The following is a 12943-nucleotide window of genomic DNA, read 5'->3' as shown; positions in this document are numbered from 1 at the left end:
TCAGTATGCATGCACGTAACTGCCCAGGGAGAGATCACTTCAGTTCTTGGCAGCATCAGCCACGCCCCAGACTCCAAAACGTCACCCCAGCTGGCAGGCACAGTGCCTCAAAACGCTACCACAGGAAGCCCGTTCATTTGGATTTAGGTCCTGCCTATTCATCAACTTCAAACTGAAAAGTTTAATTACTCAATGACCCCAATAACCACCCACACTCTGAAGCCCAAGAGCTGATAGAAGGTGCCAGGATGTCAAAAGGGCTTGAAGTATAAGGAAGGCTATGAAATGGAAGGAGGGGAGACAGGCCTAAGTTACTGCTCAGGGTCTAGAACGAGAAGGCCCTAACAATCAGCCCCATACAGGTAAGTACAAAGGCTTTATGGAAAACATTAGCGGTGGAAAACAACTGAAATTTGACATTCCAGGAACAGAACCCTCAAAACATGAATTCTCATAAAGAAAATGAGACTTTCTTCTGAGTTTCCCTTTTTCTGTGCAGGAATTCAAATGTGCTTTAGACAGAAAAGTATTTGCTTAATATTAAGAATATTCTATTGGATAAAGTAGAATGGTTTTTCAACTGAAATAGTGTTTCACTAGGTTTTTCCAAATGGAGAGACCTAGGGCTTACATGCAGCTGATTCACTGAATTCATGGATTTTCAATTAATACTTTATAACAAAGTACATACAGGAAGGGTGCCTGGGGGGCTCAGTGGGTTAAGCATCTGCCTTCAGCTCAGGTCATGATCCCAGGGTCCCAGGATCGAGTCCTGCATCAGGCTCTCCGCTCAGCGGGGAGTCTGCTTCTCCCTCTGGCCCTCTCCCCTCTTGTGCTCTCTCAAATAAATAAAATCTCTTTTAAAAATGTACATATAGGAAAACAAAAGGATTTATAAAGATACATTTATGGTTTCATTAGTGTCATTTATTTCTGGATCATGCACAAAGACAATTCCATTAGTACATTTATTATATTATCCATTTTAGTGCTTATAATAATGGTCATCTTCAGTTGGATATTTGAAATGTAGCTGTTAGTGCACCATCTGAAGTGGAACTCCAGGTTACTTATTTGTAATTAGAATTCAAACAAATGTCCATGTTTCTGAATGCTACACACCACTGGCAGACGTGGCAGGAACTGAGTAAGAAAGATACTTAAAGCAGGACAAAACCCTGTTTCCAAACAATAGTATGACTGCAATAAAGGAAAAGCCAATGTGAACCACAGGTTTTTACACTCCGCCTTGCCTGAATAAATTTCACAAACTCCAGACAGACCCTCAAGCTTTTCACATTCCTTACTCTTTGTAGAAATGCCAAGGACGGCATCTCCTTTTGAGGCAAGAATAAGAGGCCAGTCATCTGCAGACCTGGGCTGAAACCCTGGCTCTGCCCCAAGTGCCCTGGTGACCGCACTCGATCTCCATGTTTCTACTGTCTTGATTCTACACCTGAGTTTGATCTAAACCATCCCTTAGTGCTGATTTCCAGTTCACAGGTCCTGTGACTCCTAGGAAACAAGGCTGCAAGAGCACATCAGATCAGACCGTGGTTCTCCTAGCGTGGTTCCTGCATCATTACCACCTGACAATTTTTAAGAAATGCACATTTGGGGCCCCGCCCAGAGCCACATCGTATCAGCAATCTCTGATTTGGGAAGCAAGTCCTCCAGGTTATTCTGATGCACACAACACAGTACGAGAACCACTGGATCGGACCAAAACCACTTTTAAGAAATTCACAGCTCCTAGCACAAGGCAAATTAAATCAATCTAAGCTCTATCATTAAACTCAGTTTGTCAGCTACACATTACTTTTCCAGGGCTATGGCACTGAAGGCATCTCATTCTTTGAAAATCCTGAAAAGAAATAGCCACAGAGATAAAATTTAGGGCAATTTTAGCCACTAATAGCCAATGATACTTACTTTTACCCACTAATTCAGAAAGTTAGGGTTTGAAATTCTTATTTCTCCAAAGCTATTTATTAAAGAAAAAATCATTTCCTAACCATAAAAGACTTTCTCTTCAACCTTGTGAATAATGATTTAATAAAATTCAGGTTTGTAACATATACTAAAAGATGTACGTCATCAATATGAAATATTGTAATAGCACACAATAAGGGATTTTTACACTGCCAACATAATAAATTGAAGTTTTGAGTTATCTGCGCACTACAGTAACTGTAATTGCTTCTCATACATGGATACTTTGTGTTTTAATTTCTAGTTTTATAAGAATCAGGAAAAATTTACAGTGGCTCCACAATCCACTCTCTGAAAAAATCATAATTAAATGTGTAATTATTTTATATAAGAAATATATAAATAAAAATAAATAACTTTATGAATTAAATTATTTAATAATATTTTAAAGTATCCTGATCTTTCCCAAATTAGCTCACCACACACTAAGAGGATTGTCAAATCCTCACAATCTAGTCTTTATTTTCTAGATTAATAAGAATTAGGCTACCAAGAGAAAAAGAACTCTATCAATTGCCCCATACTATGTTTTTAAACATAGCTCCTAAGACATCAAAAATAAGCTACACTATGGAGAAACTGTCTCAAATGATACGGTGAAAATCACTGGTTTGGAAAAATGCAAAAATCTGAAATACATTTTATCATTTCTTTTCCATTATTATAGGTTTAAAAAAAAAGATTTAAAAAATTCTAATCAGGAATAAGCAAAGATAATGTACCCAAACAGAAGCACCAGAGTCCTGGCAAGAATCTGTTAATGAGGTATCTCTTTTGGATTTGTTTTATTACAACAGAAACTTAGTTTGTAGGGCACTTATCCAAAGCCGCTGAACCAGTTTTATTCTATTTGAAGACAAAGTCGTTCCCGCAGCAGGGCAGCTTAAACCAGAGAGATGACAGTGCAAGAAATGGCTTACAGTCACTGTGGTCATCTAGACACAGATGCCAGGGTCAATGCATCTAACAGCATCACAAAACTCAGGAAATGCTAAATACGCTTAATATACAGATACACATTTAACACGAGATCATATCCTCACTGCATTTTTCAAGCTGAACAAACTATCGTGATAAACAGTTTAGATGCAACCAAGAGACACCGTTTTAGAGAAAAGAGTGGTTATAATATATCTTTTACGACAGGTATACCTATACCATAAAAAACTCAGAACTAGTAAATTCAGCACTTTTTTTTGTTTTACAAATTTTTATCAATGTGTTTGGATGTTGGATTTTTATAATATTCTCACAAAGATTCTATAAACCAAATAATCTGAGCTGGTTAAAAAGGATGACGAAATGAATTCAACATTCAATATAGCTTTTATTTGTTTGTTTAATTTGGTAAGTGGAGAATGTAACGCTTTCAAAGCAAACTCTGGGTTATTTCAGTCACAAGTCCACAGTTAACATGATTCTGAAGCACAGTCTTATCTTCAATATCTACCCACCCTACACAGTCACAGCTAGAGAAATCCATGTACATATGTATTTGTTTTCAACAACTCTAGATTCAGATTTTATATTCTCACACACTTCAAAATGTACCCATTTGATGCAGGATATAACCATAAGAAGATAAAAATTCATGCAATGATACTCAGGTTTAAAAAAAAATCCAATATTTGATCATTCAATGCCATATCAAGTGCACTGAATATCTAAAATAAAACAAGTGCCAATTTTATCATGAATTAATAACATATTTATTGTCTTGAAACCAAACAGGCCCAAGTTACTTTTTGTCTTTCTTGAGTCAGCTATTAACTCATTTCTCTCAAACTTCCTGTGTAAGAAAAAACAAGATATTTCCTTTCTTTTTTGCACTTTCAAGAGATGGCAGAAGGTTTAAGGTAGGTATGTTCTTGATAATTCAGAGTCAGAAAGTACTTCTTCCTGAGCAGAAGGTTCATAATCTCCTACGTTTTCCGCCAATTCAGTATCTAAGTCGTCATTACTTTCTGCACTGTAATCCACTTCTTCAAGGAATCGAGGCTCATCTTCATCCAAAACGTAAGTGGTAGGGCTGTGGCCAGAGCACAGAGAGCACACGAGACTTCATTAGATCCCAAGGTTCTAACATAAGGTTATTTGACCACACTGGGTTAACTTTGATTTCAAAATTTTGATTAGCTTTAAAAATGTTATCCAAATGAAAAAGTTAAGAGATTTATAACAGTTGAGACCATAAAGGGTGAAATGCTAAGTATTAATTATATGACAAGGCTGTCAACATATACCCTACAATTAGAGAGCTATAAAAAACAAGAGACTCCCCTATTAGGTTGCTTTTTTCAAGGACTTCAACAATTTGCAGGATTAAAAGATCTATCTTAATCACTAAAAAGGAACAGACCACTTCAATAAGCTTTATTTTATCTTATTAATTCATCCATTATAAGAAACTGCGGTATTTAAACACTAAAACCACTTATTCTAAGTCTATACAATGATTATTTGCCATAAAACAGCCCATACACTCTTCCTCCCAGTTTCCAGTGGTCAAGAATAAAAACAAAAAACAAGTGAATGCTCCACATCCAGATTAATAACTTGCCCTTGGGACACAGAATAAGATATTTGCTTAAAAGCACTAAGTGCTTCTGAATATTTCATTAGGTAGGCTGTTTGGGATAAAGACAACCTTTCCATCTTTCCTCTTCAAAAAAAAAAAAAAAAAAATCACAGTATTCTGATTTCTCCCCATTTGGGAGATTTTACACACATGCACGTGCGCACATGCACACACACAGTGTTATCAAAGAAACACTACAGAAATATTTCAATGTCCCCATTTTGTGACCAAAACTATCTTAATTTCACACAGATGCATGTCTGTTTATATCCCACCTGCTTCCAAAAAGGATTTCCCATCATGGATGCAATTAAAAGCTATAAATCAGAAAATAAAAAGGAAACAATAAACTGTTAAAATGAGCAGGGAGGCAAATGTCATTAGGCATCTAGAATGAAAGAAGTCCTGTGCTGAATATGAAATTTGGTTCAGATATCTACAAGTTTAGGCAGGAAAGACGAGTTAATGGATTATACGGTTCTCATATTCTGAAAAGAGAAAGCAAAACTCATCCACTAAGACTATCTCTTTTTCCTAGAATTGTTTTTATCTTGCTCATTAAAAATATATTGCAAAACCACCTTGATCTATTTATATAGCAAACTTGTAAAAAGTTCAGAGCTTGGGTGGGGGGATGGGTTAGCCTGGTGATAGGTATTAAGGAGGGCACGTACTGCATGGAGCACTGGGTGTTATATGGAAACAATGAATCGTGGATCACTACATCAAAAACTAACGATGTACTGTATGGTGACTAACATAACATGAAAAAAAAAAAAGTTCAGCACTTGCCCTGTGATGGACTAGTCCCGATAAACCCGCTGAGTGGCTTGAAGGACTACATGAGACTTTATTACTTACCTAACACTCACAAGAATGATTTCACAGCTTTCAATTATGCAACTAAAATATTTATCATGAATCTATCAGGTCTTTAGGAAAAAAATGAGATTAAAAGGAAAAAATTATTTGCCTTTTAAAATGATCATTTTCCTTTCTTTCTTTTAAAAAACAATAATTCATTCCTCCTTCATTCCTCCTTCATGAGTTTGGTGTTTCAAATTCTCAGGGTGTCCCAGGTGAATCACAGCATACCTGGAGGACTATTAGAACAGACTCTTAGAATAGATGGAGGCTTCAGCTAAAGCAAAGGAAGGGGAAGGACAGAAGTGAGGGGACAAACTTGTTTACTTTCTTCCTGGAGACTGTCCAAACAAGAAGAAATGATCATGGAAATGCAAGGGAGGAGGCAGATTTGCTCAAAAGCCATGCACTCCACTGGTACAAGGGCTGGGGAAACCAACCAGAACTGTAGAGGTTCACTCCACAGTGAGGAGGCATCATGCCCAAAGCAGTGCAGTTACCTGCAGCATCGTGGGATCTCCCGACAGGAAGGAAGAGCACAAAATCCATGTGGTGGGTGGGTGGGCAAGCATCATTCAGGAGATCTACGGACCACAGAATTCCAACCCACCCCTGCATTCCACCCCCACCCCATACCACCACCAAAGAAAACAGACTGGCATAAAGTAAACTAGTTGCAGGAAGCCCAGCCAACTACATGGAGGTCAGAGTAAGGACCTAGTTCTACATGGGCAGCTGAATACTAGAACATTAATCAACATGAACTAAGAGAAAGGGTTTAAAGAAAAAGCCTAGACTTATAGGCTAAAAAACAGTCTTTTAAGTTGAGGAAACAGAAGAATGATTTTGAAGCAACAAAAATGCCCAGGATCAAGCAAAAAAAGCTGCTAGACGTCAAGGAGACTTGGAACAATGCTGGGGTCAGCACTTTTATTAAGTCTAAGAAGCACAACCTGGAAGGCAAAGCCCCTGGAAATTTAAAAGAAATCCCATAATAAGGAATGTTCAGAAAATAATTTGAGCCTGTCAATTCCTGATCTTGGCTCCTTCATATGCTGACTGTGACATAAACCCCCCTCCATGTTCCGGCATCATCCATCGTGATACCTAGGAATAGACAGGTTTCACCCTCTTAATTCCATTCCCGGAACCCTCACTGACCCTGATATTTGATGCCTATTTCTGCAGGTCCTATCAAAGTCACATTCCTAGCCTCAGCTTCGTGAAGGTGTACTGTCTGACTGAAATGCAGCGAGTCCATCCGGCAATGGCAAAGGGGCCCTCAGTGCCAAGCTGTGCGCGTGTGGGGGCGGGGGTGAGCGCTGGGTAGACCTAGGGTCAAAGAGCTGCAGGAATCCTGAGAGAGCGGGAACAGAAGATTACAATCCCCATAACTCCACTGAAAGCAGCCTTCTGACTGGTATTCCAGTTGCCACTCTCCAGTCCATTGTTTCTAGATCTCTCTGTTGCACTTAACCGGTAGAAATTCCAATACGCCTCTCTTCCGCTGTGCCTCATTCCCCTCTGTCCCTCCTCACTGCTGATCAAGTGCTCTACATCCTCCATAGTATACCTCAAAAATAGGTGCTTATAAAAATGCTCTCCTGGCACGCTTTTATATGCAAGCCCTCTTTGAGTAAGCTCGCATATTTTAATTTGCATTCTGATCATTTCCAAATCCAAATTTCAAGCCCTGACCTCACCCTTGAACTTCCACTGTGCACACAAGCACTTGCTAGCAGATTCACATGGCTATCTCACATATACCCCAAATGTATATTCGCAACGGAACTCACCATACTCCCTAGCAAGCCTGCTCTGCTTGTCCTCGTCCCAACATCATCCACTCAGTGCGTCATAAAACCTAATTCTCAGCAAGCAAGTCCTACCAATCAATCTCTAAACTACTTCTTGCTTCACATTTTACATCACAAACCTTCACTGACATTGCTTCATCTGCTTAGGACATACTTCCCACCTTTTTTCTCCCAGCGACTCATATTTCCTTCAAACTGCAGCTCAGGCTTATTTTTAGATGTTCTTCCTTTCCAGAAGCCCATTTTGGGCTAAGCACCCTTTCTCTGTATCCCCTCTGTACCCTGCATGTTCTGTCCCATCACTGCTCCCAGGCAGGTAAAACCATCTATTTGTGGGCCTGTCTTCTCAGCAGCATGTTAAGGTCGGGAGCTGTGACTTATGCATATTAATCCCTCTTATCAGCTCCCAAGAGTATTCGACACACATTGTAGGCCCTAAATGAATATTTGCTGAACTCCACGAGAAGCCACAGGGCCCACGAGACCATCGATTTTTATGTTACCCCATCCCACTGATTATACTTTACGTAAAAAAACTTAAGGCACAAGACCAATCACAGCAATTCAGCTTTACTTTTATTAATAATTCCAACATATGTTTTGAACAATGTACAACTTAGGAAGGGCCTTCATATACATTATATCTCACAATAACCTCCAGGTTACTGAGAAAGACTTTAAGGTAATTTGCTCTAGAGTTATAAAATAATTAATCCCTTGACATCAGCAGAAAGGAATTCAAGTAATAATTCAATCACAAAGAGAAGCTCTAATCAGCACTTAGTTATTTCCTATCACTATTACTTTTTTCCCACCACAACTTCCTTGTCCCCCTAATTCTCTTCCTGTTAGTTTACTCCTGCTGCCCTGTTCTGCTTCGTTCTCCAACGGCTGGCCTATGTAGACCTGCCCTAACATCCTTCTCTTCTGGATTTTAATCAATGAGAAACATTTCATCCTAAAAGAGAAGAGCATTTTAGTCCAAAACCAAATCTTCCCCATGCTGCTTCAGGAAAAATATCAAAATCTTCACCCAAATAGCTTTCTCACAGGATGAATTTGTTGAAATTCTCTGCTGTATGGTGTTATTATGATGCAGAAGAGGTTCAAAATTCCCACTGATTTCTAAAGATAACAAAAAATTCTGCTTCATTCAGATTCCGGAAGTGTTTTGGCTATCACTATGTTAAACTAGTAAGCATATGCAAAATTAAACCTAAGAAAGTCACCGTCTCCCTCGAGGCACGCCCAGCTACTTGCATTAGCGCTGACTGGACATCTGAGACACCAAGATGCAGATCTTCAGCTCTGTTACCTACACCAGCATGAAAGAAGCAAAACGCTGGACATGGAGTCAGAAATTCTGGGTCTGTGCCTCTCTTCTTCCACTAGCCAGCTGCATGACCTTGAGCAAGTCACACACTTTCTTCAAGCACTGATTTTTCTCAAGAATAAAAGCCAAGAGAACAATGTCAGCACCACTACCTCACAAGTTGTTTGGCTCCAATTAGATAGTGAGTGTGAAAGCATTTGTAAATTCTTAAGCTGTACAAATATAAAATGCTATTATGAAATTAATAAAGCTACCTTGTTAAAGAAAAAAGTTAATCAGTTCCTAAAGAGCCCAGGTAATGGGCTGCCCCCACACCAACAGGACTAAAAATACTACCTTCCTCTTGTAACTCAGAATCCTCCCTTAACCTCATACTCTTCTACAATTTTGAAACTAACCTACCTGTTTTCAGACAGCACAATAAAGATATCCTGGGGGAGAAATTCTGAAATTGATATACAAATAGAAAAATATTCCATTGCCCAAATTAGCAGCAATTTGTGACTTGCTGATTATGTCTTTCTTGTATTGAAATATCAGGTCTAATGTGAAAGAAAAATCTCTTTCTGCCTAAATATCACAGAATGTTTTATTTATATAATTTGATTCCCAGCTCGTAAGAGATGTTGCATCTACTCAATATCAAAGCAAACAAAATTATCCATAGAAAATACAAGTAACATTTTTTGTCAGTCTTAACTGTCCACAGTGTATACATAAGTATTTGCACATTCCTACACATGTACATACCCAACACACAGAGTACAGAATTTCTAATAGGATTATTTCAGGGTGGGGGGGAGAAAGTTGTTAATTTACTGATCCTTTTTGGACCACAAATGTAACTAAGCTGCCTTCAAAAAACAGTCACTAAACTCCAACTGACTTTACTATTGATCTAAAAACATTCCTTATACAAAATGAAAAGGTTAAAGAGTTAAGTTTCCCAATAATGCAGGACAGCCTCAAAAGCTGAAACCATTCCTTTTTAGTAATTTTACTTAGTCACTTGGAAGATACAAGATACAATGAAAGCACAGGGAAATTCTGGAGTCAGATCTGGGCACAATTCCTGGTTTTGTTGGGAATTACCAGAAAGATGACCTTGGGTCAAATTCATCTCTGAGCCTCAGTTTACACAATATGAAAAGGCGTCACAATATCATCTGTCTCTGATCATTCTCAGTAGAGCACAAAAATCTGAGATAATAATCAAACTTAAGAAAAACTCAAAATGGGCATGCGTGTTTGTGGTCCCAGGGCCACCCCTGGTTTAGTGATGCGCTAGCAAGATGTACAGGATTCGGCAGACAGTTGTATTAACAGCTATGATGTATATTACAGTGAAAGGATACAAAGCAAAATCAAGAGCAAAGGTGCATGGGGCAAAGTCCAGAGGAACTCAAGGCCAGGCAAGGGCAGCTGCTAAGAGGCAGAGAAGTCATCAGAACTTTCAGCAATTTCAAAGGACTGGAGGCAAAAATTGGAGTTCAGAGCTGCCAAGTTTCCTGAAAGAAGGGAGTTGCAGAGATATGACCCCAACAGTTCTCTCCCGGAGGCATGTGACAAATTCTTAAAATACACAGTGCAAGAGGCTGAACAGCAAAGCAGAAAGCAGCAAAACAAACCAACCAGAAAATAAACAACAGAATTTGGGGCAGTCTTGTGGTGCTGAGGAAAGGAGAAGCCCTAGGCCTTCCACAGTGACCTCTGGAGGGCTACCACTCAGAGAGGAGAGGCGTGAACCAAGGCTAAACAAGTTTTACAAGTTTTGCAAACCCACCTCCACCTAGCTCAGTCCCTTGTCAGACTGGGACCACCTGCCTACTCCACAGCCTGCCAGAGGATAGAATGAATCCTCTTTGAAGAAATAATTCTTCCTTATTCTGATATACCATATTCTTACTTTGAAGTCTCAAATAGGCACTTACTGAGAGGAATAACTTAATTCTTCCAAGAGGCTACTGAGAATATAGCTTATAAATATTAACAAATATCTACAATCATCAAATTCCTTATACAGCTGTCTTTGAGACTAACAATTACTAACTCCATACTTATCTGGAGCTCAATGATAAGGATCATTTCTCTCTCTTATGATAAGCTTCAAAGCTTTCATTATAATCAAATCTGGCCTACGGTCCTGAAGTGTTCACATTAAATCCCTAACTTATTTTTCTGGATGATTTTAATCTCCTCTATATTTGTAGGTACAACAGCATTTCACTGACTTAGCACAAAAACATAAACGGTTCACTTCAACTATGATTTCCAGTGGACTAGAAGTGGTAATATGATCTTCAATTACATGGCATGATTTATCTGCCTAGAAAATATTCTAATCTAATTATAGCTGTAAGAATTTTCTACATGGTTGCAATAAATGACTCTCACAAATGCACACCAGACTCAAGCATGTGCATCACAGCCATTAAAAAGGATTTTTTAAGGATTAGCTTGATTAAATGGTAAATTGTACATTTAAAATAAAGCACATTAATACAGTAACCTTGACTGCATTGCTGTAAATACTGCCATTAACATGTGGCCACAAATGATCTATACTGACAGACTCTGTCCTTGACCAAACTTGAGTCAGGCTCTTCTGAGTCCTCCTTTCAAACTAGGCCCTGACCTTGGGCTCTGTCCTCAGTCAGGGGCTCTCCTGCTTAGTCTAGCTGTAGTAAGAATTTTGCTGAGTCAGTTTATCAAAATCCCCCACTCTCTGTATCTCATCAGTCTGGCCTGCTTTCAGCAAAAACTATGTCAAGTAGGTTTAGCCAGAATCTTCCTTACATGTAATGGTTCCTGCTAGTAACTGTCCACCCACCAATCCCCCACTCTACTCCCTGGCTATAAATCCCCACCTTGCCTCACTGTATTCACCCCTCGTAGCAGTCCTCCTGAATAGTCTGCCTTCCTAATCTGTGAGAGTGTCACAAATAATTTTCTCTTTAACAATATTAATTTAATTTTCTCAGAAGATAAAGTTCCTACATATTTACAAAGAAACACAAGCTTCACGTGAATAAAGTACAGAAAATACAGAGGCTAATATTTCATTCTAGTGTTAACAGTCTGTAGCAATGAGTATCTTTGTACTACCTTACCAATAACTTCCAGCCAGTCTCTCTGATATTGCTAGTGACAGAGGCAGAGCCTTTAACCAAGAAACATTATGATGTTAACTCATTCACAGACCTGTACTCATTCTCTATACCTTATCAGAAATGTACTCTATCAAAACACATCAAATTAGATTTTTTAAAAAGTATTAATAAAAAATAGAACAAATGCTAAGCATATTTTAAAGGTTTTCTCCAGCTTAAGTCCTATTTATTTTATTAGTTGCATTAAGAACAATTTCAACAAATTTTCTAATGTCCATGCTGTATGCACAAACACAAATTAAGTACTGACACGTGCTACACCACAGATGAACCCTGAAAACAAGCTAAATGAGAGAAGCCAGACGAAAAAGGTCATACACCATATGATTCCATTTATATGAAATATCTGGAACAGGTAAACCCACAGAGACAAAAAGTAGATGAGTGGTTGTCAGGGGCTTGAAATGACTTTAATGGGTATGAGGGTCTTCTTTGGGGGTGCTATAAAAAGTTTTGGAACTAGACAGAGGTGACTGATAGTTGTACAATATTGTGAACATATTAAACACCATTAAATTATTCACTTTAAAATGATTTTATGCTGTATGAACTTCGTATCAATTAAAAAAAAGAAAGAAAACAGGCTGAAACACTGATTATAAGACAGTCATTAGGCTTCATTTAAACATGGGCATATGTTTTCATTATGATAAAACATTGGATAGCGTTTGGCATTTTTCAACTTCACTTTCCTATAATGTTTTAAATATATTCAAACTTCAAATACTTCTGTATATCTAATATCCTGAATGTAGTGACCACCAACCATATCCTGACAAGCAGCACTGTTAAATGTTTTATCAGTTCTCAAATCCTTTAAATGAGACTGAGAGGACTCTTTAATAGTTCAGGTGACAGGTGAAATAAAAACACTTTCACTAAGTACAAAAATACTACATAGCTATAAGCTTTTAAATGAGCGCTACTGATATTCCCAGCTTTGACCTAAAAGAAACACCCCCCCCCCAGGAAAGATATAATGCAGACTTAGTGTTCCATCAGATGAAATTTTTATTATACAACAAATACAATTAAGTAAAGTTAGAATGATTTATGTATGGTAATTTCCAATGAATGCTCTGGGAATATAAAATATGATTAATTTTCAACCACAGGCTTCACTGAAAAGGAAGTTCTATAACTTCTGGTAAGTACAGTGAAATCTCAAGAGCAACGAAGATGATTGTAA

General features: G+C 38.2%; 1 protein-coding gene across 4 annotated transcripts in view; it reads right to left on the bottom strand.

Moving 5' to 3' along the window:
* Positions 1 to 3299: 3299 nt before the first annotated feature.
* The window catches only part of AGTPBP1 (ATP/GTP binding protein 1), a 158144-nt gene continuing 148500 nt past the window's right edge, over positions 3300 to 12943 (bottom strand). For 2 of the 4 annotated variants that reach the window (XM_027615663.2, XM_027615664.2), the window contains exon 26: positions 3300 to 4021. In XM_027615663.2, the coding sequence (XP_027471464.2) occupies positions 3844 to 4021 (178 nt within the window). In that variant the 3' untranslated portion in view covers positions 3300 to 3843. Of the gene's footprint in view, positions 4022 to 4845; positions 4888 to 4941; positions 10093 to 12943 lie in introns of those variants that run through there. The other 2 variants (XM_027615666.2, XM_027615665.2) reach the window with 2 other exon arrangements.

Source organism: Zalophus californianus, chromosome 13 (genome assembly GCF_009762305.2).
Source record: "Zalophus californianus isolate mZalCal1 chromosome 13, mZalCal1.pri.v2, whole genome shotgun sequence".
NCBI lineage: Eukaryota > Metazoa > Chordata > Mammalia > Carnivora > Otariidae > Zalophus > Zalophus californianus.
The sequence above is the reverse complement of the archived record's forward strand: the minus strand, read 5'-3'. Positions and strand labels throughout refer to the sequence as shown.